Source organism: Amborella trichopoda, chromosome 3 (assembly GCF_054954075.1).
Source record: "Amborella trichopoda isolate Santa Cruz 75 chromosome 3, AtrichopodaSantaCruz75HAP2 v2.0, whole genome shotgun sequence".
In the NCBI taxonomy this organism is placed as follows: domain Eukaryota; kingdom Viridiplantae; phylum Streptophyta; class Magnoliopsida; order Amborellales; family Amborellaceae; genus Amborella; species Amborella trichopoda.
In genome coordinates, this window is record NC_142338.1 from 25,440,407 (window position 1) to 25,466,895 (window position 26,489).

General features: G+C 37.9%; 1 protein-coding gene across 7 annotated transcripts in view; it reads left to right on the forward strand.

Moving 5' to 3' along the window:
- The window catches only part of LOC18437306 (alpha/beta-Hydrolases superfamily protein), a 37,567-nt gene extending 11,579 nt beyond the window's left edge, over positions 1-25,988 (forward strand). For 2 of the 7 annotated variants that reach the window (XM_088860380.1, XM_088860381.1), the window contains exons 3-6: positions 6,104-6,246; positions 6,435-6,564; positions 24,768-24,899; positions 25,532-25,988. In XM_088860380.1, the coding sequence (XP_088716506.1) occupies positions 6,104-6,246; positions 6,435-6,564; positions 24,768-24,899; positions 25,532-25,741 (615 nt within the window). In that variant the 3' untranslated portion in view covers positions 25,742-25,988. Of the gene's footprint in view, positions 1-6,103; positions 6,247-6,434; positions 6,565-24,767; positions 24,960-25,531 lie in introns of all 7 variants that reach the window. The other 5 variants (XM_088860384.1, XM_088860385.1, XM_088860382.1 and 2 more) reach the window with 3 other exon arrangements.
- Positions 25,989-26,489: the final 501 nt, after the last annotated feature.

The following is a 26,489-nucleotide window of genomic DNA, read 5'->3' on the forward strand; positions in this document are numbered from 1 at the left end:
CTAGCCTAATTCTCAAGACATACCAGCCACTCAGATTCCCAAACTCCTGAGGCTCTTGCTCTTCTTGAAGGCCTTAAAACTGTTTGTTCACTCATGGGGCATAGATCTTTTAGCAAAAGGCGACTTTAGTAACGCCCTTACCTGGGCCTAGGGTTCGACTTCTTGTCCCTGGCCACTGAATACCATCTTTGAAGAGTTTAATCACTTGCGCAAGGACATCACAATTGCATGGAGTCACATTTGTCGAGAAAGTAATTCCCATGCGGATTCTCTCGCTAAGGCGGGTGCTATAAAATCTGTGACTGAGATTTTTTGCAAGCTCAGTCCATTTTTGTGCAGTCTTCGACACTATCTTTCCCCTTTGCTATTTTTCACTCCATTGGAAGCCTTGTATACAGCTCCCTCTAGGAGGGTTACCATTTTGTCTGTAAATAGCCTCCACCTTTCTGTGACTCAATTTTGTGCTGTTCTTCCCTCTTAATACAACAATTAACTTCATGAAAAAAAAGGTTAGAGGTCACTGAGGTAGTCTGATGCGCCATGCTTTGTGGTTTTTACAACCTGCTTGTAGTGCTGATTTTCCATCCATTCCTTCCACTCCTATATTTCGGATGATCACTTACTTCCCTGAAGGCTTTTTGTTTCATATTGAATTTCCAATGCTATATGCCTGTAAGAGCTAGGTTGAAGAGTGCCAATCCTCTCCAATGTTCCTGTTTATCAATGCCCTTATTCCATATGCCACCCGTTCTAATGTTCCTATATAGCAATCGTCCTTATTCCATATGCCAATGACGAATTTTTTTTGATCCGGAACAGGAGAGAATCACAAATTCCATTTGGTATCATGGGACACCATTTGTCTTCCTCAATTGCTAGGTGGTCTTGGCATCTTTAAATCAAAGGCAATGTAATATTGCCCTATTAGGAAAATGGTGGTGTCTTCTTGCCACATGAGAGAACCACCACTGCAAGCGGTGGCTAGGCATAAGTACATCTCTGAATCCTCGGCTGGGCTAATGGCGCTTTAAACATGAGATCTTTTAGGGAATGGTGCTCTATAGGCACTAGCTTTAATCTGTTCAAAGAGAACATTCATTTTAGTGTTAGAAGAGGGGATCAAATATGCTTTTGGACTCACGTTTGCATTGGAGACTCAACCCCAACTTGAAACCCACACATCCATCAAAAGGAAAGGTCACACACATGTTAGGCCTCTATGTTGAAAGTGGTTGGCGATTAGAGATTTATTGCACGCTGTAATCCATCTGAAACATAAGACTCTTCAGAGCGTCGGTATTATTTCCAGGTGGCTCTTATATGGGATTGCACTGATATGCAAGAGTGGAGTAGTGAATGTTTAATGAAGAATTTACCTCCAGCATCAGGCGTCCATTTTAGCTTATCCGCTCCATTCATGGTGAAACAGGTCAATTGGGGCCACTTCAGATAGCACACATTCTCAAACTGTTGCTTATTTAGGTTCCTATGGAAAATCAGGCACAAGACCATCATTTCATTTTTTCCTCTCATAGCAATCACTTGCTGTTATTCCTTGATCCAATGCCACTCAAGCTAATCCTAGAAATCTCTCTGATTGTATTCCCATTCCATAACCTCTCTGATTGTATTCCCATTCCAAAAATTAGAATTGATTGAGGTAGTCTCACACCTCATCCTTTTGTGGTCTTTATGACATGCTTATAATGGTGATTTTCGAGCCTTCCTTTCCATAGATATATCAATGGTTCTTATTCCATATGCCTGCCTCCATAGCAGCCCGCTTGGAGAGAACAATGAGGAATTTTCTTTGATCCAGAACAGGTGAGAATCACATATTCCACATGGTAGCATGGGACACCATTTGTCTTCTAAAATGTGTGTGGGATCTTGGCATTTGCAATCTAAGGCAATGTAATATTGCCCTATTGGGAAAATGGTGGTGGCTTCTTACCATACAAGCGAACCACTAGTGGCAAGCAGTGGCTGGGCATAAGTACCTCGCTGAATCCTCAGCTTGGCTAATGGCACTTCAAATACAAGATCTTCGGGGTCATGGCACCCTAAAGGCATTAGCCTTAATCCATTCAAAGAGAACATTCATTTTAGAGCTAGAGGAGGGGATCAAGTAAGACTGACCTAATGACCTTTGAACTGGGGCCTCACCCGTATATTAAAACCTAAAAATGTCAAATAGCCATGAGAAAACATGTAATGACCGAAAGTACTTCTAGGTTTTTAATCGCAGCTACATATTATATAACACCCAAAGCTAAAGTCTGAGCTCAAAAACAAAAGGGTTATGACTTCTAAACTGAGAAAGGTAAGCAATGCACTCAGTGGCTCAAGTCTCAAGTCTTAACTCTCAATCGATGTTTAAGAAGGCGGATGCGGCCGCCTAGGAGCCAAGGCGGGCGCCTACATACCTCGGCGACCCTAAGGAAAGAGGGTTGGGGTGATCTCAAGTCTTAACTCTCAATCGATGTTCAAGAAGGCGGATGCGGCCGCCTAGGAGCCAAGGCGGGCGCCTACATACCTCGGTGACCCTAAGGAAAGAGGGTTGGGGTGAGGGCCATATGTTGTTTTTTTTTGGTGTGTGTGTGTGTGTGTGTGTCTGTGTGTGTGTGTGTGTGTTTGTGTCTAGTGTGTGTATGTGCATGGGCACATATGTGTGTGCGTGAGGTCTCGCATGAAATTATTGAAGTTGCTCTTTATTTCTTTTGGATCTGTACCTTTCAAACACTTGGAGGATATGCAGAGAGAGAGAGAGAGAGATGTAGGGATCTCGAGAACCCCTGAGCTTGCGGAATCGGGAATCCCAAATACCGGGATCCCACCCAAGATCGTGTACTCAATTGGCTAAATGAGAAGTAGATGAATACAACTATAAATCGAGTGCGAGAAATAAATGAAACATAGAATACACACCACAACAACACACAATTTACGTGGTTCACCCCGTAGGGCTACATCCACGGCCTCGGCAACTAGAAATCCACTATCATAATGAAGATTACAGTTTGGGTTACAAGAGATAATGCCTATCTCTAAACATCGGTAAAAGACCATCACCGATCTTCCCTTCTAAACCCGCTCTCCCGACCGCGCAACACCGTCGATCAACCTCATTCCCACTGCAATACCGTTATCGGAAAGATTACTTTGAGAGCAACATAGAGATTTTCTCTCTCTAGAAGTGGAAGTTAACCAACCCAAAACTCATGGAAATACAGCCTCTTTCTCGAAGGCCATGTCTCTCTCTTTTGGAGACTTATCTCCATATTGGAGATCCATTCCCATAACCCCCGAAGGGGTGACCCTCAAAGGATGGGTATTATGTCTTCCTTTACTCTCTTATAAAGATATCACTTTCTTCCTTCCCAAAAAGTCCATTTTCTATTTCCCATAATACCCTTAATTTTTAGAAGAACATATGGGCGTGGTGATTTGGCTATCACCAAACCCAACAAGAGTGAGGGACCTCGCATCAAACACTTGGAGGTCATCTTCTTCGTACATTTAAAGAGGGAGCATATGGGTCCATGTGTATCTTTGTGTGTGTGTGTGAGAGAGAGAGAGGCCGCACATCAAACCCTTGGAGTCCATCTTCTTCTTCTTCTCATATGTACAGAGAGCACATGGACCCAATATATATATATATATATATATATATATATATATATATATATATATATATATATATAGCGAGAGAGAGAGAGAGAGAGAGAGAGAGAGAGAGAGAGAGAGAGAAGGGCAATACCTGACCTTATTTTTGTTTGAGTGGATTTGAATTTCTTGTGTTTTTTTGGTTAGGGATGGCATTAGGTGGACGCCTAGGCCGCTTAGGCACCCGCCTTAAGGCATGCCCTCCCAACTGTAGCGGTTTGTCGACCAGCTCGCTTAAGGTGCCGGGTGGCCAACTTTTTCTTCATTGCTCTCAATCAGACATGTCATATGATGATGCATCATGTTCACGGTGAATCCGTGCCCAAATGCCTTCAAAAGATCGCACAAAACAATCTCAATTGATCGCCTGAAGATTCCCCTAATTTCTTTCGAAAACTTCGCATTCAAGAAAAAAATCTAGTGCTAATTTCTTCTCATTAATTCCCATAGAACTTTGTATATACAGTTTGAAGGGTGCTCTGAGTGTGTCTATCCCCTTCATACGCTTTTGTTCCCTTTGTTGTGGGATAAAAACTACCTAAAACTTCCATGCTCGTGAGAGTTTTTTGCCCACGAGGAATGGTACGCATATGCGAGTGCATCATGACCGATGCGATGAGGGGCATCACCAAATCCCATATAGTGGGATGGAACAATGTGTTCCGGGCCTCATAACGGATTATGCAACTGCATAATGCATTATGCAGCGACACTTGAAAACAAATGGTTTTAGTTTCATTGTTTTTCAGGGGTTAAGGCACCCATACTTTTGACATACAATGTGTTTGTGATCTACGGAGCGCTTGACTTGTGGTCACCATTTTTGGCTAGTGTATACCTTAAATAAAATTTTTGACGCTTACTCAAAGAACAGTGTGAGGCTAGGTTTTCAAATCTCCTCCCACTTGACAGTATGAAGTTTTCCACTATCTTGTGGATGTGATCTAATTTGCCAATCATAAAACATGGTGACTTTAGGAGAGAAATACAATATGTTGGGGTGGAGCTTAGTGTTGCTCCAAATAATGTTATACCCCAGCTCTTAGATGAAGATCCTCTTCCATGGAGCCAGTCATCTGTCAATCGTTTCAATAATTGTGTCCTAGATACTTAAAGCTTCCACTTCGTCGTCCAATATACAACGGCCACCGGGGTTATTGGTTGGGAAGGAGTACGATACTGTGCCAAAGTGGCCTGAGATGCTTAAATTCTAAGTAATGCACGTGTCTTCATTTTGATCCCTTGCCCTGTCATGACTCAAAGATATGGATCACAAGCCTTCAATTTTGCACGTGCTCCATTGTGCCATAGCGTAAAGTGATAGTTACACCCCCATACTGTAGAGGTGAAATCATGGGCCATTAGGTCTAGCATGTAAACAATGAGGTCTCCCAAACCAGCTAACTGGAACATCCTACTCAATACCATGCCATCATCATGAAGAGTGGGGAAATAAGGGAATCTGCCTGCCTAAGACTGCGTATCTTGAAGAAATCTTTAGGGAGTCATTTATGAAAATGGAGAAGGTAGCTGAAGGTGCACATTCTCTTGACCATTTGATCATATAAACATTTTGTTTTACCAAAATGTGTACTCTTAATGCTTAAATTATCTTCCATGCATTTTATTTGGCAGTATTACTTTCACTTTTAGCTTAAATTGATTCTGAGGTTGATTTTGATGCAGTTGCCAAACATAACGTAACTCTCCCGACAATCTGTTAATTTAGGTTCAAAACTTAACATTGTGGTCTAGTTTAATTTCAATGTGGTCGTTAATAAAAATAAAAATGTTGGATAGAGTCACTCCTAGAACCAGAAAAATTTTCTTCACCCCTTGTGGGGATATTGATTTCATAAGCTCGCATGCTATCATTTCATGTCAGCTTAAGATGAAACATAATATCTTGACCATGTCAATGTTTTTAAAGTTGAAGTAAGCTCGATTGGGCCTTGTACCGAGCCATGTGAAACCTAATCAACTAGGAAAAGTGATTGTCTAGACTCAGCTGGGACTGTTCCATATTTGCAGCATTCTGGTGAGATTCAGCAGAGCTCTGTGAAATTCATTGAGACCCATGTGGCTTTTGAGTCAAGTTGACTTGAGCAAGTCCTGAGTCGACTTACTGAGTTTAAAATACTGGCTTGCATTTTAATGCATTCACCATGATTTTATTAGGTCTCTGCTGGGAGATTCTTAACATGTAGTGACTCTTGAATGTCATACCTGTTACTGATAGTAGGTTTCACATATTTATTTTGAGAATCCTCATAATTATATTAATTTTTGTCCTGCTGTGACAGTTTGTACACTTTTTGAATGGGTCACATATTACACTTATGCCTGTGCTTTAATACAAATGCATTGCTTTGAGGTTACTACTATGATCCTCTCTCTTTGGATTCTAATCATTATATATTTTTGTTCATCCTTACAGGCATTTGATGCTTATGTGGTCGGCCAAGGTGATGCACCTGGTATAGTGGTTTTGCAGGAATGGTGGGGAGTTGATTTTGAGATAAAAAACCATGCTGCAAAAATTGCTAAAATGGGTCCTGGTTATAAGGCTTTAATTCCAGAGTGAGCTTCTATCTCTACCAAGATATGTACATTTCTTGCATCATTTTAATAGGAAATTCGGGCATTTATTTCTTCGGCTTTAGTGTCAAAGTCAATTGTTATGTTTTAAGATCTTGAATTTGTTGCATCATCAAGGGGCTTTCCTTTGCTTATTGAATTTAGTGGCATGTCTTTCTTCTGTATTTCAGTTTGTACCGTGGAAAGGTTGGTTTAGATGCTGCCGAAGCACAACATCTGATGGATGTTCTTGATTGGCAAGGTGCTGTCAAGGACATAAGTGCTTCTGTTAACTGGCTCAAGGCAAATGGCTCACAGAAGGTGATGATTGCTCTTTCAATAGTCCAGGAAATTGTTTTCTCTCATTTATTTTTGTGGTTAAGGTTCGGATATTTCAAAATTTGATTATAGAAAAATCAAGATTGGTTTCTGCTATTTGTCATTGGAGAGGATATTGAACTTGTACATAATGAAACCGTCTGCAACTGCTGGCTTGAAACTGTTTTTGTTATTTCCTTGAAGTTTCTGGGTTGGCAAACCATGTTGTCATTAAGTTAGCCCCTCCTGTTGAAAGAGCACATCTTGCTCAAGGATTTTGATTGTCACTTACGAAAGAATAAGATGATGCTCATTGAGGATGATGTTTACAGACCATTTCCATCTTATTATGGAGTTTCAGTTCTCGTTCAGCACATGAGCTTTATGGAACTGGACTCTAAGTTGTCAATAACTTACAGAACTCCAGAGTTGGAGAATAAGAACAACGTGGAATAATTTCTCTTCTTGATCCCATAATCTCTAGTATTTTAATATAATTGTCAATCAAGTGTTCTGTCAATAAGAGGACCTCCATCAGAGCCACTCCTATTACACTATAGGTAACATGATATGTACTTCAGCACCCCTCATTAGCATACTTCAAGTACATCCTGCAAGAATGATTTCAAAATTAACTTGTTCTACCAGTATGCGACACATGACTGTGTTCATTGAAGCCTTCCATTATCTTTGGTGTTCATGATTTTTCCTTTATTGCTTGTATAGCTTGACTTGCAATTAGGAGAGCCAAGGGTATTGTGATATACTGAAACTCTGAAATAGCTTATTTTAATAACTTTTCCCTTATTGTTTGTTCTGCAAATTGCCCTGGGTAGTTGCCTGACTTTCTTTTGTGTAGCATTGAAGTCTTAACTTATAGTAGATGCACATAGGGCTCTGGGGATTTTGTTTGGTCTTCTTTAGAAATATGCAGGCACTTCTATAAATTGTCTTTTACTATCAACTGTAGAAACTGTCCTTGATGTTCTTAAAAATTTCTTAGCTTTATTAGTATTTGGTTTGGTTTCTGCTCTATTTACGTACGTAGTTATGCTCATAGGAAACTGGGCTTTGAAGTAATGACTGGTTTTGCCTCTGTGAAGAGGCATGTTCTATTATTCCTGTTTTCTCCCACATGCTTCGTATGTCATAATTCCTTCATGTAGTTAAACAAACCCCACTGTAAACAGGAATGTACCGGCCCTCGAAGCAGTGGAGGAGCGGGTTCAGTCCAATTTTGTAAAAATAATCCGATTCATGGGCCAGACTGGTCAACTTTTAAAAAAAAATAAAAAAATTTGGAAAAATACAAATAAATGGAAAACAGAAAGAAATTGAAAAATTCAAGGAAAACACCCAAAAAAAAGAGAATTTTTTTGGGAACAGTAAGGAAATTACAAAATTATAACTAAACAAGATTAGAATTCAAGATTTAACTGACAAAAAATCATCTACATTGCAGACTGGTCTGATAACACCGGTTCTTATACTTTCTGAATATTTTCTGATTTCCTAAAAATTTTTAGGTTATTTTTCCTATTTTCCTCTTTTTCGATTTCTTTTTTTTTTATTTATGTAATGGGATCTGTCCAAGTGGACCGGTGGCACCACAAATTTGACCTCTGATCTAATCTTAATAACATTGCTTGAAGGGCATTAAATGAGTAAAGTAATACAAGAACATAATCGTCTCACTCTCATAATGACACAAAGCATAAAGCATGGATCCAAAGTCCAAACCTACAAAATGTGGCCTTTAAAAGGATTACATAATACATAAATGATAAAACACAAGGGCATGTAATTTGTAATCTCCATCTTCATCTTCATCTTTATCTCCTTCTTTGTGATCTACTTCGTTACCACCTTCCTCATCATCATCATTGATATCCCCTCCATTGGAACCAAGGAGATCCTCATCTCCACCACCTATGACAAAGATTTACATTACTAAAAAGTTAAGTTCATAGTATTTGCATACTAGCATAGGAGCCTAAGAGTCTTGAATATAACCAGAAAAAAAATAAAATAAAGGATCCAAAACCAGCACCTAATAGTTTCCCCTTTGAGGTGGTTTCATTCTCATCTAGTTAAATATCTTTGATCCCTTCAATGGTCAGTTGCCCTTGCTCGACAACCTATTTTTCAACAACATTAAACTTCTCTTGTCAATAGGGTCCCCAAGCATGTGGGCTAAATTTATATTATTTTTCTAGCTTGGGAATTTAAGAACTACAAATTTGTACCATGACAGAAAAAGTTTGTTGTATATGTATTATTACCTATGCCTTAGTTTTATGTTTTATTTCACGAAGACCAAGTCATTGATCTACTTATTCTCCAACTTTTCACCTACCTGTATTGATGCACTGACACACTCCAATTCGTCTAACAACAACTTGCACTGCAAGTTTGGCGGAGGATATGAATGACAAATTGTTGATGGTTATGGGATCCCCACCAAATCTTTCCAACCATTCTGCTCACTAATAGAAATAAACGACATGAGAGGTTTTAATCTATAATATACTTTAAGATCTATTGTGCATGGGTTCTTCACCGTAGGTTCTGCACCCATGTTAGATACAATTAGACAATGGTATGGCTTTGGCATGGACACAATTCAATTCTCCATTCCAGCGGATCCTGAAGAGAGGATTCTTCAAACATGTGAATATGTGGAATTCTACATGTTTGAATTCTTCTCTTGATGTGTAGGATCCCTCTCCACTTCTTTACTATACTTAGTACATTACTACAGTCAACATATTAAAAAAAAGAAGAAGAAGATGTGTCCTTCTCCTAAAATAATTTTGTCTTATAATATCATATTTGAACCTTTTTTGTGCTTTAATATCACTAAACCTTAAACATAGAGAAGAGGTGCACATCTCAAGCCTCTAGTTTGTAAACTCTAATATCTCCTACTTGTATCACTATCAAATGCTTTTGCATTCCTCACTATAACTTTGCGTGATTCTTTGGTTCTTCATGGGACTTGTAAGAAGGATGTTTGCTTTGGATTTGTGCTCTTTTTATGTTTTTTGTTTTTGGGTTTGGGGGGGGGTAGTAGACAACCATGTCCAATCACTAGCAAGCAATTATACTCATCTTGTGTTTATTAAGAAGGATGTTTGCTTTGGATTTGTGCTCTTTTTATGTTTTTTGGTTTGTGGGGGGTGGGGGTTAGTAGACAACTATGTCCAATCATTAGCAAGCAAGTATACTCATCTTGTGTTTATAAGTGTGTATATATGCAGTGTTCGAAAAAGTGGACCACCCAACGCTTAAGCGGTCCGGAAGGCCTGGGCGCATCGCCAAGACCTAGGCGGTAGTCCCTGGGCATCCACCTAGGTGGTAGGGAACCTGCCTAGGCGGGCGCCCGATGCCAAGTCCTGGGCGGTCACTCAGGGCCTGCGCCCCTCCTAGCGGTGGATTTTGTTTTTTTGTTTTATTGTTTTTTTTTTGATACATAAAGACTTTTAAGGATGGGTTTTAGGTTCATTTGAAACCTAAACCCATAAGAACCCATTTTAGAGAGAAAGAAACTAAATTTTGTGATTCTCATTGGATTGAAGTGTTTTTCAAAGTTTCGAAAAACGGATCCAAACATCAACCAAGTAGATTAGATTTAGTTTTGGAGTTTTATAACCCTATTACAGGGTGTTTTTTATTATTTTAGCACCTGAAAACATCTCTGAGGTGAGAATTTGGAGTTGGAGTAATCAAAGTAAGTACAAAACTTTATTTTTTAGATTGCTTGCTTTATTTGAGATGTCTTCTTCAGGATCTAGTTGAAGTGGATATCCGGGTTGGAAATATGGATATAACCTGAATCCAATGACAAAAATTGCATTAGATGCAATTATTGTGAACATGATAAAAAGGGGCATAAATCAGTTTATGAAACATCTTACCGGTTTTAAGTGGGATGTTGCCCTCTGTAAAAATGTTCATGAAGCTATCAAAGAGGAGATTAAGCAATATATGAGTTCTGTAAAGGAACAAAATCCTTGTCATTTGAATAGATCTATTGCTGCTTCTACTAGAAGAAGTAATCCGGGTTGGAAGTATGATTATAACCCAAAGCCAAACAATAAAAGTTGTATAAGGTGTAATTTTTGTGAAAACAATACCAATGGGGGTATTAACCGATTCAAGAAACACTTTGCTGGTATTAAAAGGAATATTGCTTCTTGTAGAAAGGTTCCTGAAGCTATTCGGGACGAGATTAGACAATTTCTGAATTTAAAAGAACCAAAAAATGATTAAAATGAGCCTTATTCTATGGAAATATCTTCTACAGGTTCTTCTAGAAGTGGTGATTCGGGTTGGAAGTATGGTTATAACTTGAATTCAAATGACAAAAATCGTATTAAATGTAATTATTGTGGAAAAGATACTAATGGGGGCATTCACCAGTTTAAAAAACATCTTGCCGGTATTAAGGGGGATGTTGTCCTGTGTAAAAATGTTCCCGAGGCTACCAGGGAGGAGATTATACAATATTTGATTTCAGAGAAGCACAAAAAGATAGAAAAGGGTAGAGCAGCCAAGAATCCTAGGGCCTCATCTACACATACTAGTAAGAGGGAGGTAGAAGAAGATGAGGAAGATGCAGATTCAGAAGAAACAGAGAAGAATAAGTGTTACATTGAAGAGAGAGATGATTCTGATGATGATGGCCTCGAATTGGTTGCATATGATGAGGCTTACCATATTCCTTCTAATGATGATGATGACTGAAGACTTTTGGTGTTGAGTGTTGACTATTGTGTCCTAGACTATAGTCTGTATATTTTTTAAATTTTTTTATATTTTATTTTTCTTAGTTTTAGTTTCTACTTTCTAGTTTCTAGTTCTACTATTTAACTTTTGTGTGTACAGTCTACAGTGTATCAGACTATCAGTGTATGCTTGTATGGTTTTATTGTTTTAGGCTTTTAGCATTGTATGAAAATATGGATTATGGTCTTATGGATTATCAAAATTCTCTTATCGACTTCGATTTTTTTTTTTTCAACTGGGATTATGGTCTTATGGATTATTAAAATTCTTATGGATTATCAAAATTCTTATGAATTATCAGAATCAAGCTATCTTTTTTTTTCTTTTTTCAACTGGGCCGCTCAGGGTCTGGGCGCCCACCTAGGCGCTGGGCAGCTTGGACCCCCATGGTCTCCTGGGTGCCCGCCTAGCACTTTTTGAAACTATGTATGTGTGTGTGTATGTGTGTGGATACACCACACTAATGGTGAACTTCGAATTTCTTACTCTAAATATTTTGACAACAAAATGCCCTCAGAAATATGAAAATTACAAAATGCCCTAAGGAATATGAAAATTACAGTAATAGAGCTTGTTGGGAGATTTTAACAAGGGCATTATTGTAATTTTAAATTTCTTCCCAAACCCAATTATCATTCTAAAAGTCAAATAATCTTTTTAAATTTGAAATTATGTTTTGGAGGGAAGTTACCTTTCCTAAAATACATGGACTATTTATGGTCAAGAGTCACTTTTGCACATATAAGGACATTATGGTCAAAATTTTGTAGTAGTAAATTCTAAGTTCACCATTGGAATGGTGTATTCTAGAGTAACCACATACACATTCACTCACACACACATATATTTGTGTCGCCAAATCCTCCTTTTTAAAACTCAGAATTTGAGACCTTGTATTTGTGTCTAACATTGACATCAAACTAGTATCCATGTAACATAGCTAAAGTTATGGACATTATAAAATCAATCTATGGATTAAACAAATGGAACAATGGACCTTTGAATTTAGAAGGGGATAATTTGGACCATTGGTATCATAAATACATAAGAGGGAACTTAGCGGTTTCTCCAATAGGCGATAAGATGAAGAAAAGTAGACTTATGTGGGCTGGCCATATGCTGCATAGACTATAATATAGTACTGGTTAGGAGGGGAATTTCTTTCGAGGGAGGTCTCTAAAAGGGCAAGGGGAAGGCCCATAAGGACTTCGATGGAAGTCATGAGAAAAGATAAGGTGACTTATGGTCTGATTGAGGGGTATAGGCCTTGATAGAGCAAATTGACGGAACATGATTCATGTAGCCCCCAAATAGTTGGGATCATAGTTACCCAAAACGATTCGAAATCTGAATTGATATAGGTATTTGAATCGTAGAATTTCCACTAGCTGGAAGGTTACTTTTTTCAAGAATCGATGGCCATACAATAGGAATCTAGTTGAGACTCAGTCCTGCTTTATTTGTTGTTTCTTTGTTTATCGCACCTGCACGGAATCATGGGGGACTAGATTCCTATTTTTAGAGATTGAGATTTGATTCCTATCTATGTATCCCTGCATAGATGGAATCGAGATTCCTAGCTCTTTGGAATCAAGTTTCTGACCTAGTTGGAATCGACCAATATGAAATCGAGATTCTTTCATTTATGGAATTGAGAGTCTGACATCTTTGGAATCGAGATTCTTAGGTGTTTGGAATCTTGATTCATACCATTTTGGAAATGAGATTCACATATATTTGGATTCGATTTTCATCCTAGGTTGGCATGGAGGTTCATAGAAGTTTGGATTCGGGTTTCGACCCATTTGGAATCGGGATTCGTAACCCCCTCTATAATCAGGTATCAAGCAGACACATGGATACATAGTGATATAAATAGAAGTTGGTAGGAGATTACATATTGCATGAATTGAAAATATAATACACATGGATAGAGAGTGACAGGGATTTGGACATTAAATGGTAGCTCAAGATATACATATTGCTTGTAATAAAATAACAATAGAAACAATGCCTTCAATACATGGCTTTCATTACAGACTGACAAGAACATTGGAGTGAGACTTCTGGTGAACCCCTGAGCCTCGGCTCTAGCATTGAGCTCCGGCGCTTCAACCCTTGAGCCATGAGTTTCTTTGCCCACTCCATTCTATGAAGGCCGTGGAATCAAGTGAGAAATAAAATATAAACGAAGAGTAGGGATGTGAGAGGGTGGGGAATGAAATATTTATTTTTAGTGTTGCCTGGAAGGAAAAAGGGGCAGGGCAGGCTTACCATGAAATTCATGAGATTTTTAGGGTTCTCCATGATATTTTGCCTCAGAAAAAATGTCTGTTGCTGCTCTGATGCCTAGGTTATTACCATTCCCAATGTCACAAGAAAAAACAAGGATATGCTTGACAACTGGCTGATAACAAGTTGCCCTTCTTTTGCTAACCTCTAACCTCTTCTTCACACCTATCACTGCACTGCCTTTTATCTCTCTCCCTCTCTACCCCACCAAGGAGACATGATCCCTTTCTCTCTGGAAATAAAGATAAGGAGAAGAAAGGAGCTCAACTACTCGCTCTCTCTCGCTGAATTTTGGATATGATAAGGGCTAGACTAAAATATGGCATGAAGCCCTTTAAGTTTGGTTACTGAAATAATTTAGTAGTAAAGTGTTTCTTAGATAAACAAGGTCAACAATGAAACACTATAGAAGCCTGCAAATGATTGGATTATTCCGTGGAGGTTTAGCGAGGGAAAGATAGGGAGTGCGGATTAAATGGGGAGCAAAGAGTTCTGCTGAGGCCTAAGGTGTTATTCTAAATCAAGATGATTGGATTATTTGGTCAAGGTTTAGAGAGAGAAAGATATAGAGTGGGGATTAAATGGGGAGCAAAGAGTTGTGCTGAGGTCTAAGGTGTTATAATAAATCATGATGTTAATTCATTGTTAATACCGTGTTACCAAACCATTGCTAACTTGTTTCCAAAATCCAAACCGATAGTCAAATAATGCCATACAAAATGAAATTGTGTAACACATTTTCAAGCCCATTTTTTGACCGATGTGCCTCACATGTACGTCTACATTATTTTTAAATTTCTTGACTTCAAATCTCTCTTTGTTGGACTTGGATTTACAATGCACGCTTAATGGAATCAGTCTGTCAAGTGTTGATTTTTATAGGTCGTTTGCTACGAAAAAGATGATTGCATCTTGTAATTTAAGATTGGGTGTCGAGCTCGAGTAGTTTGATCTTTGATGCTTTGACATCGTAAACATCAGTTCTCAAAAAAAAAAAAAAAAAAAAAAATTGATTTGACATTGTAAACATTAGTTCTCCCAAAAAACAAAATTAAAATAAAAGAGTGGAAAACCCATAGACATCATGGCTATGTGCTTTGTGATAAGGACAGTGAAAATGTGGAGAATTTCATTTGTAATTCTCGAAGGACTAAATTCTCTTGATTTTACTGCTCCAACACCCTAGTTATATGTGCCTTTGTTACTTGCTGACATTAGAATTATACATGTTGAGTACTCCCTAACTCTAAAAATTTGCAATTGGAAGTTAATTATTGCAAATACATAAGCACCACGATCATCGGATTATTATTTGGAGCACCTATAACCCATGGAAACAATGTTCCCCACGAGGACTTCCAAATAACTAAAATCAAAAGGTCCACAAATTTTTTATTCGGGCACAGAGAAGAGACATGTCTGATTTGCAAACACATAAAGCACTTAATGGCACTGCTGTTTGGGCAATTCAGGCGACTAGAGCTAGCTTCGACACCCACTGTATCTTGCTGTTTGGACAGTCTGGCAGGTCATGAGGACTGTCCAGCACCGAATTCTACTTTTTCCCTTAAATTCGCTTCCATGACCATTTTTACTACCTCGGGATACAACCCACCTTGATGATGGATGCCTTTGCTGAGCTTCATCCTTAAATGCTAGGTTGTGAGCTTCATCTAAGGTCTAGTAATGCTGTAAAACCTCCACATCTTGTTTAGATGTTCTCAGCCCACCAACATAACGAGCGAGGGATTGTTCCTCATTTTGAAGCACATCACTATGGGCCATCAACTGATAAAATTCATTAGTGTACTCTTTTCTCCCTTACAAAAGTTATTCCTCTTACAATAAAGGGATTATGGATAATTTTCAGGTAGGTATCTTTCCTGTAATTTCTTTTTCATCTTCCCCTCAGTATTAATTTTGGGTTTTCTCATTCTCTCCCTTCTAGCCCTAAGTTGTTCTTAGGCACCGTTCTTCAATTTTATGGCAATAATTTTTACTTCTTTTTTAAATATTTTTTTCAAGAACCTGCTTATAATAAAAAGGAAAAAGTTTATGTAAGGATGCAACCTTAAAATTAAGAAAGAAAAAAAAAAGATTTTGAGTCCCAAAAATAGTGCATATTGCAACACAATTATCTAGACCGTCCATTTTCAGGACTTTCATATGTTTATAGATCTACTTGATTTTAACCATATTTGGAGTTTAAACTTTTATAATTAGAGATGACAATATATTTTAAGATAATCCTAAAAACTTTTTACATCAAATTACATGTTATGATAAACTTTGGAGGTGTACCTTAATTGGATTGTTTAAGATTGCAACGTTATAGAAACCACATCCTAATAAAAAAGTGCTTTCTACATTATATAACTACTCTATAAGCTCATAGGGTTGAGCCGTGCCATCAAAATTAGGTATATTCGCTTTCAAATCGACATCCCTAAAGCATTGCACCTTACGTACAGGTCTCCTCATCACTTGACTCCACACACAGAGCATGGCGATGACAAGAGTTGCATTGGATATTTTCTTGGGCTGAAAGATCACCGTCTTGCCCATAATAAATATTCACAAACCGCTGTGTTAGATCTTGAACTTTGCCTTTTAAGATCTTTAATTTCTAAGGTTTCAAAAAACGTTAAGCGGGGCGGCCTGCCTGGCTCCCAGCGCCTAGGCGGGCGCCTAGAACCTTGGGCTCCCTGTGGTGCAAATTCTTAGTTTTTTTTTAATATATTTGCTATCCAAATGCACATATATGCATATATTTGTGTCAAATTTTGTAATTTCTTCCATTTGAAAATATCGCAAGTTCGCAACATACGTTTTTATAGACAAACATATCATATGTCTCAGCCTCTCAGGTAATCAGGTTGAGAAGAAACTTATTCAAAATTTCAAACCATACAAAACATTTAAAAGTCTAATAGGCTATTGTAAGGTCTCCAACTCTCATATTCTCCATATTCCATATCCATAAAATAAACCATAATAACATCCAAGTCTCCAACTCACCAAGTCTTCAACAAACTGACTTCCAAAACTATAAAAAACCTGTAAACCACACAACGAAATAGTCCAGAAAAGCAAAAAAATTACAAACCATATAACTAAATAAAATCGTCCAAATGTCTAAAGCCCAAACCAAGATGGTGCAATAAAGTTACTACAAAAGAAGAGAGAAGACACCAAGTCATCAATAAGAATCAGAATCATCATCTTCATTGTTTTCATCTGCATCGGAGTTGATGTCGTCATCATCAGAATCATCACCCTCTTCAATATATTCCTCTTCTTTTAGAGATTCTTTTGAATCTGCCTCCTCTTCCTTTATCTCCCTCTGTGAAGTATCAGCAGAAGAAGTTGCTCGAGTGGCCCTCTTAGGATCAGAAGCCCCGAAGCCTCCTCGACCATTTCCCATATTAAACCCTCCCCAGGGAAGACCTCCTCGGTACCAGGGTCACTAACTAGCCAATTTGAAGCATTCTCTATGTCTTTTGAAGAGATAGGGTCTTTCTTTGGCTGGTTTTTTTTCTCCTTGAGCCTTTGATTCTCTCTAACAAAAACCAAATCATTGAACTGCTTTTGCTCAAGCTTATTTCTTCCCTTTGCATGCACTTATAAGGAAAAATAATGCATAAGTAACTACTATAAGTCTATGATCTTCTTACCTTTTATGAATCTATATTACAAAATGAACTTATAAACAAAAAAAACATATAAAATTGTAAAATAGTAAAATACCATCTCAAACGAACTCCAATTGCGCTCACAACCAGAAGAGATAGTTGTCAAACTCATGATCCGTATAGCCATCTTCTAGAGGTTTGGAGCGCTACTCCCATGTTGTCTCCACCATTGGGCTGCAATATGTGGGCAACCTATATAATTAATTTAGGTATTTAACATTATCAGAACTTGAAAGAACATTATAAATTTATATTTTATAAAACAAAAGTCAAAAGAATACTACCTGGTTCGTCTTTGTTTCTCTGTCTTAATGCCATATCTTTCCCAAATGACATCAAAGAACACTTCTACGAAATTAGCTCTTTAGTTGATATCTTATCTTGGATATGTGGATCAGGAACTAATTTCTCAAGACACTCATTAAAACCATCCATAATTACCCATTTTGACTCAATATCTGCATCTGCATAAAATAATTTGGGGTTCAAGCAGTTCCCCGCTGCATGCAATGGTCTATGGAGCTTCCGATCCCATTTGTCATCTATAATCTCCCAAATTGGGGCATACTTCGCTGCATCATTAGCCAAATTCTCTGCAATCTCATTCTTAGCCCTTCCATTGCATCATATATAAAGCCCATGGAGGGCTTATTAGCATCAACCAAGCGCAAGACCTTCACCAAGGGAAGAAATACTTTAACGGCAAAAATATTTCGAAAGAACAATACCTCGTGCCTTTTTTCCCTTGGCATCTCTAGACCACTTATACCTACTCCACTCCTCTGAAGCAAACATAGACCTTAATGCGATCCTCCTCTTCTATACATGCTCTATAGACTAAGGCAGGCAGTAGCAAATCTAGTGACCCCAGGCCTCTAGATTGGGAGCAGCATTATCTGTGACCACTTATATTACAAGTTCCTCCCCAACCTCTTCAATTCCCTTGTCAATGAAAGAAAATATATAATGTGCATCATGAACATCATTGGAAGCATCGATTGAGCGCAAAAAAACTGTACCCATGGGACAATTTACTAACAAATTCATGTTACTCCTCTTCCTATCATTCCACATATCTGTCATTAAAGAAACCCCAAATTTAGCCCATCCCTCCTTATGAGTCTTGAGATATTCGTTAGTGTACTCGACTTCTTTCTTCAGTAGTGGCTCTCCAATCTCATAAGGAGTTGGAGCTTTCAAACCTGGCCCAAATTGCCCAATTGCTTCCAACATTGTATGGAAGCAATTCAAGTGAGCAGTGTTAAAAGAACTGCCCGCATGGTAAAACCACTGAGCAATTCCTTCTTAAACGTATTTTCAATTGTCACTTGTTTTTTCCCCTTTCCTCCCTTGCTTTTCTCAATTACTGTCTCAGGGTTAGGTGTAAAAAAACTATCTATAGGCCATCTTGTGCGAGCCTTCTTAGACCCAAAAGCCCTCTTGGTCTTAGTTCTGAGTACCAACCACGGCTACCGCTTCTTTTCCATCTTCATCCTCTTTTTCAGTGTCAATATTATCATAAAAAATATGGACCCCTGACTTTAATTCTGCTATATCTTTTTTTTTGCAATTTTTTTACGCTTTTCAACTTCATTATATTCCAAAATTTCTTTCTTTACAAGATCTGGGACTTTCTTGCATGGGGCAACATCACTTCTAATACCGGCAAGATGTTTCTTAAATCTATTTATGCCGGCATTAGAAACATATCCACAGAAATCGCACATAATTGTATTTCTGTTATTCTTATCAGGGTTAACACAATATTTCCATCCCGGATCTCCACCCCTAGTAAACCCTTCAGAAGACATCTCAAATTGGAAAAATAAAACTCAAATAAAGATTACAGATTGACCTTTTCTACCCAATCTCTGATCTTCGATGTTGGTTACCACAATTGAGCTACGAATCAACTCAAAAGTCTTCAAATACCCAACAATAGCACCCTAAAAATAATTTCAATGAGACAAAAAACTTTTTCAATCCACAAGAAGTACTTTCGATTCTCTGAAATTACTTTAGATTCTCAGAAATAAGTTTAAGATTGAGGGTTTCTTGTTTTTTTTAACTTTGGGGTTCAAAAATAAACCCCAAAACTTCTTTTAGAAAAACTTGGGGGTCAAAATGATCCTTTTTGGCCTTTTGGGCGAAGTTAAATACAAAAAAAATACCAACTGCCCTGGGCGCCGCCTAGAATTGGGCGTTGGCTGCCCACCCAGGTACAGCCGCTCGTGTAGGGGCCCCCAGGTCGAGGCGTGCGGAAATTTTTTTTTGGGCAAGAACCGTTTTTTGAAATATTGTTAATTTCTTCATTTTTGGGATCACGAAGTGGCACTGCGAAAACCCCCCTTTCACGGTCTGTTCTTTATGTCATGGATTTGCCAAAATCACAAACCCTAGTCAGAGAATCAACAAAACCTTGCTGAAATCAGCAAACTTGACTAGGTTGAATTTGGCAAAACTTGGGCCAAAATCAGCAAACTTGACTTTGCTGAAGTGTCCTAGCCTTCTTGTTGAAATATGAGCTCTGATTCCAAATTGATGTGGGAAAATTGATGGAAATAGTAAAATCAGCTAGAAAACAAGCAAAAGACAAGCATCTACTCAAATAAACCTAAAGGTTCTTCTCAACACTCAGACTAGGATTCAAAAGCCTGGAGCTTTTACGCTTCCTTTTCTTAAAAATTGATCATGTGTATAGCCTGGCCTCCTCATGCCCCACTTTATTATTATTTGTTTATTGTTCAAAGGACATTATTTGTCCTTACAAATAGGAAATTGACCCCTATGTCTTAACTTAAGCACAAAAGTCGACAATGCCCATTATCTAACTTGAAATGACCAAAATAGTTCCAACTTAAATGTAACTTAAAACTAAACATCATAACTTTAAAAGTACCTAAAAAATCCCTAACTGGTCCATCAAATAACAGTAATAAATAAATCTGAAAATAACCCTAAAATGGCTAAAAACTTATCCCAAGCAGGGCTTATTCTTCTTGGTAGCCCTCCTATGTTTTTACATCCTCCGGGTATGCACGAGAATTAGGAGGAATCTGCTGCTACCAAAGAAGGTACTCATCGCTACTTGAGGCACTTTGTGCATCATCACTATGACTATCAATCCATACTTTTGGCACAAAATTGTCTACTATGTGACATAACTAGTTGTAGATCCTGTAAGTGCAGCCCTCGCCAACTCTCTTCTGTTCGTATACTTCCTCATTAGATTGAGGACAAAATAATGGTTCTAGTTAAGTTTTCTATTGTTTTTGCCTTCTGCCGTATCCTCCATCTTCCCAATGCCATCAAGCATTAGAACTATATGAAATGAGAAATACGTAATGTCCAAAATATGGTGGGGTAGCGATCATGTAGCAGCTGCCCCCAAGGAAGTAGTTGGTTGCATTATCTGTTATGAATTGGACTGTATATTGCGTCTCCACATGATCAACACCTCAAAAAAGTGAAACAATGCCTCACCCATCATCAGAATATCTAAGGCATCAAATGACTTCAAGAGTACGGTACTGTTATGACAAGACACCAAAAGTTGATCAATTGTCGTTATCTTATCAGTCCACCCCTCAATCGTGGTTGAGCTTCGATGTTTGGCACATATCTCTCTATATGTCTAAATGAGCTTGGCCTTTCATATTTTTCTTCATAATTCAACTTCTAGTGTTATGGAAGCTAGAGCATCCCCTATGGCCATGGATTTCACTGCATCTAACATAGGTTGGAAGTACGAGGAATTGAGTGCATTAAAAGGTATGGAGCATTATACATCCACCGGGCCACACATATGTGCCCTTTCTACTGCATACTCCCAACCCCAAACACTTTTGATGTTGGCTCATCACCCCGTGTTGTTGATGATGGGAAATAGTCTCCTAGCAGACACTGCTCGGGGTGCTAATTGCACTCAATTGGCGGTTCCTTCCTCTCCTCATAGATTTGTGTACATCAATGTAGATTGGGGCTCCTCTTCTTCATCAAAATTAAATGTCTTTGTGGGGTTGGGTATGGATTCCCAATGTTATCGACGATTATTTGACTTCTTTGCTTCTGATTTTTATGATTCTCAACAACTTCTTACATTTTGTACGTGACATGGGTGGGCACTCTTGGGGATTTTGTTTTTGGGTGAGTGGCACTCTTGGGGATTTGCTGCCATTTCTAGACTTGTGAGCCAAATTCTCCTTGACTTAGCATTGGCCCCCTCTCATTATTGTTTACTTGCAATAAATGAAGGCATTCTATTCTCATAGTTTTTCACGCGAGAATCCTACCTACATCTCCTCGGTCTGATTTCACTTTATTAGACACAGATAAAGACAATTTTTAATCACCTAATTCGCTATCCAAACTCCACCAAAACCATCACCAATATTGTACCCCATCCAGACCACCAAACACCAAATTCTCAAACTTCCACTACTGTCGATTAACAATTCTCCAACGAAAAAATTACAACCATATGCAAGGGCAACAATGAAAAAACGCAAACCCATCGCAAACATTTAAATTGTAATAGATAAATAAAATTCAAAATATAAATTATAGAATGAGGATAAATGGACAATAAAAGTATCATTTTTTTATGAAATTAACAATTATATTGAATGTAAAAACGTACAAAAATGAACCTCCGTAGAGATGGAGACGATATATAGACGCAAATGGCAACTCACTTAGTGGGAGCTCTATACAAAACACCAATGGTATAAAGAAACTGTAAACAGAGGACAAGGTGCCTAAAGCCTTATATTTTTCTGAACCCACACAAAAATCCTTATTTTTCCTTCCCAAAAAGCCTAAATCCACCCCAAAACCTCAAATCTTCAGCCAAAACTCCCAAATAAGCACCAAAATAAACCCATTGTAACATCATAGCTTATCCAAAAATTTTTAAAACGATGAAGACAAAAAGGATAAACTATTCATATCACAGGAAGCACAAAATGTTGAAGTCCACCAAAAACATCCAATATTCAACTTGTAAAACTAAAACAATTACTAAAATAACCCGCTATAATTTCCATAGTTCTAAAAAGGTAAAAAAAAAAAAAAAACTGAAGGCACACAAAAAATCCCAAAATAAACAAAATTCGCCCATAACTTATGATATTCAAACTAAAAAATCAAAGTAATCCATATGATAGACCAAATATCACATCCCCAAAATAGCCATCCCAATATATTGAAATTTTACTTCACAAAAACCACTTAAAAATCCTATTTGTTTTCTAACTTTCTAAAAACTTAAATGAAGAAAAAAGTAAATATATATCGTTGGGAGACTGGTAGAATTCGTAACATGTGCTGGAAATGTTCCTAAGGTCTCAGGAATATGGCCTAAAGATTGAAGGGTTCAGGTAAGGAGAGAGAGTGCGGCAAGCGAAATCACCAAACCAGTGTCATCAAGATCGAACTAGCCATGGAATCAATTAGGAGTTTGGTTTAGTCAAAACCAATCAAATCACTAGTTGAACTAGTTAGACTGAATTTAAAAATAAATAAAACATGAGAATGTTTGCTGAAATATATTACTAAGAAAGTCATCCAACCTTGATTATTCGGTCCAACATGCCAAATATGGACAGTCGGACCTGCCATGACATGTCCAACAATGGTTTTGATTGGTTTCATCCAGACCTTGTTCTTATTGTGGACCAGACCATTCAAGGCATTGATGAATGGTCCAACCAGTTGGACTAGCTAGTTTGGTCGAGTCTTGATAACATTGTGCCAATTTACTCTATGTCTCGCTATATATTGGGTTTTTATGGCCCAAAAACAACCGAATTTTAGGTTGGACCAAAACATCCCCATGAATGGGCAAATATGACCCAAAAAACGAAATTGCCTAAAATAGTTAAGTATTGACCAAAAAATAATAAACAAACTTGCCATCTGTAAATATTGTAGATGTCAGGTTGTGTTTGGACTAGTTGGACATGCCAGTCAAGATATTCTATTGGATATAAACTGGTTTGACATCCCCACCCTTTCGAGACCCCCAGGTCCGACCTGTGAGTAGGATTGGCAACAGGCTAGGCATGGGCCAACGGGGCAGCCCTGGCCAGAGCTTGGCCTAGGCCTCGATAGATTGAGCCGTATGGGCCCTGGCATAGGTCTAGTCCATGCCTTGGCCTTATTCGAGCTTGGCCAGTCTGGGCTGGGGTAGTAGCTTCATAGGTAAAAAGAAAAATAAGGGAAAACATGAATCCTGTTATGCCATTTCACTCTATCAAGGGCTATACCCTCAGTCAGAACATAAGTCACCATAACTTTTCTCACTACTTCCCTGTATCCTTCTGAGGTCCCCTTGCCCTAGTAGAGCCTTCCATTTGAACCAAATCGCCCATACGAAGCAGTTCAGTTCTAGGTCAACATTGCACATGGCGAGACCGCCTAAGTCTACTTTCCGTCATCTTATCAACTATTGGAGTTATCCCAAGTCCCTTTGGATTTGTCCATTTCAAATTCGATCATTTCTTGTCTTGCCACTCATCCATGTCGACATCCTCATCTCAACTACACTCATTTTATGAATATGGTGTTTGTTGACTGCCCAACAATCCGTCCCGTAAAGCATGGCTGATCTTATTTCAATCCTATATAACTTCTTCTCAGTTTCATTTGTATGTGATGATTACATAAGACTCCAGAAATACGTCTCCACTTGATTTACTCAGCTCTAATTCTATGCCCGACATCTTTATTAATTTGTCTATTCTTATGGATTATTGACTCAAGATATATATATATATATATATATAGGAAAATACTGAGATTAGCCCACTAGCTCATATGAACATATGTGTTCATATGAGCCCAACGGCCTAGATTGAATCTGGGCCGATCTGACTGTCATGATCTAATTTCATATTTGAATTTTAATTTTTTTTCTACTAATCCAAATCACTTGAAATTTTAGGAGTGTGTTCATAAAAAATAGTTGAATCTTCGAAAAATATCAAAAAAATATTTTATATGAAATAAATTGACCAAAATACCCCTGAAAAGTTTTGGGGGTATTTTGGTCAATTTTTTTTGTGAATAATTATTGTTATATTTTTATTAGGTGTGCCTTGATGAGAAGAACACACGTCTAAAATTTCAAGTGATTTGGATTTGTAGAAAAAAAATTAAAATTAAAATACGAAATGATGTCATGACTGTCAGATCGGCCCAGATTCAATCTGGGCAGTTGGGCTCATATGAACTAGTGGGCTAATCCCAGATTTTTCGATATATATATATATATATATATATATATATATATATATATATTCTTAAGGCTGACATTAAGTGAAATGTTTTAAAATAAAATAAAAAGTTTAATAGCTATTGTTTCTACCAGAATTTTGGTCAATTTATAGTTCAAGAACTGTTAAACATCGTGTTTATGATCTGCCTATTTACCAGGTGGGAGTGACGGGGTATTGCATGGGCGGGGCTCTCTCTATTGCAAGTGCTGTTCTAGTACCTGACATCGATGCTGTTGTAGCATTCTACGGTGTTCCTTCTCCCCAGCTTGCAGATCCCTCCTCTGCTAAGGCACCAGTGCAGGCTCATTTTGGGGAACTGGATAATTTTGTTGGTTTTTCTGATGTCACAGTATGATCCTTTGAGTGACTTGTGCCCAATGCATTGGAGACATAAATGTGGCTTGGAATATTTCTATGCCTGAAGGATTTCATTTATCATTAATTTTCATTTGAAATTTTCCATCAAATACACTGCCTCTTTTTTGATTGGTACATGACTGCAAATTCGCTTCCACAGCAAATGGTTGATGAAGAGATTTTCAGACCAAAACTTGAGCTATACATTTGAAAAATGAGTTAATTAGCTTATAGAAATGGCTTAGATGGTAATAGAGTGTGCTCCATGACATCGATTCTGGCCCGGGGAGTTTTTAATTGTGAATTTTCAGATTTTATCTTGGTTGGCTGTTAACTGTAGATAATATTTAGCATAGGTCGTATTAAAAAGCATTTATTTTCCTGGTTACACCAAGATGAGTATTGAAGATTAGCTTGGCACAGGCATTTCTATCAGAAGAAAATTTGGTTTCCGTTGTTTGTCCAAGTTCAATATATAAAACTTCTATAATTCTATTTATGAGAAACTCAGAAGTGCTATTTCTTCGTATCACTTTGTTTCTTACCCAGACTATTATTTTTCAGGCTGCCAAGTCTCTGGAGGAGAAACTGAAATCAAGTGGAGTTCCTTATGAGGTTCATATATATCCAGGCTGTGCCCATGCATTCATGACCACTTCTCCCGAGGGTGTCAAGAGGAGGCAAGGGATGGGGCTGACTGATCACAATGAGGAGGCCGTACATACGGCTTGGTCTCGATTTGAAACATGGATGGGCAAATATTTGTCCCCATGACTGCGTGCATATTTTCCATGCTTGGAAACTAGACTATTGAGTTATGCGAGGTGGTCCTTATTATGTTTGGAAGCTTGGTAGTTTCCCTTGGATGCGGTGCCCCTCATTACTGAGTACTCATAAAAGAAATGGTGTGCTACGGTATTAGTATTTCTTATGTTAAAGTTGAGTATTGTATCAACTAAAGATTGACTGACATGTTTAAGTATCTATTATATATTAATTAAGCTATAATTGAGGGTAGAAACACATAACATTCAACTTCAACTAAAACTAAAAATATATAAGGTAGAGTACTTATGAAGGGGGCCTACAAAGTAGTCATTTAGAGTAGTTTTCCCCATAAGTGCATTTATTCTCAATCCCTTCCTAAAGTGAATATTCCATTAGTAATTTGTTTAGAAATATAGAAAAATAAATTCAATTAGGAAGAAAACTGTCTTTAATCTTGTGCATATAAGGAATGCATTGGACATCCATATCTCCCATTTTCAGGAGTATCAGCTTTATTGCCAATTAGGTACATAATTTTTAAATTTTAAATATTTTATTGTTTGGAAATCTATTTTATGTATTTTTACCAGCATAATATGGCAGTCACAATAATAGCCCGTTCCTCATGTAAATGCATATATTTTTCTCTAATATGGTGGGTTGTGTTGGCGCTTTGGTGCGTCCGAATACAGATTGGATGTGGTTTCTATAAGGCCTAGGCTTTATAAAAACAAAGTAAAGCCTCACTTGGAAT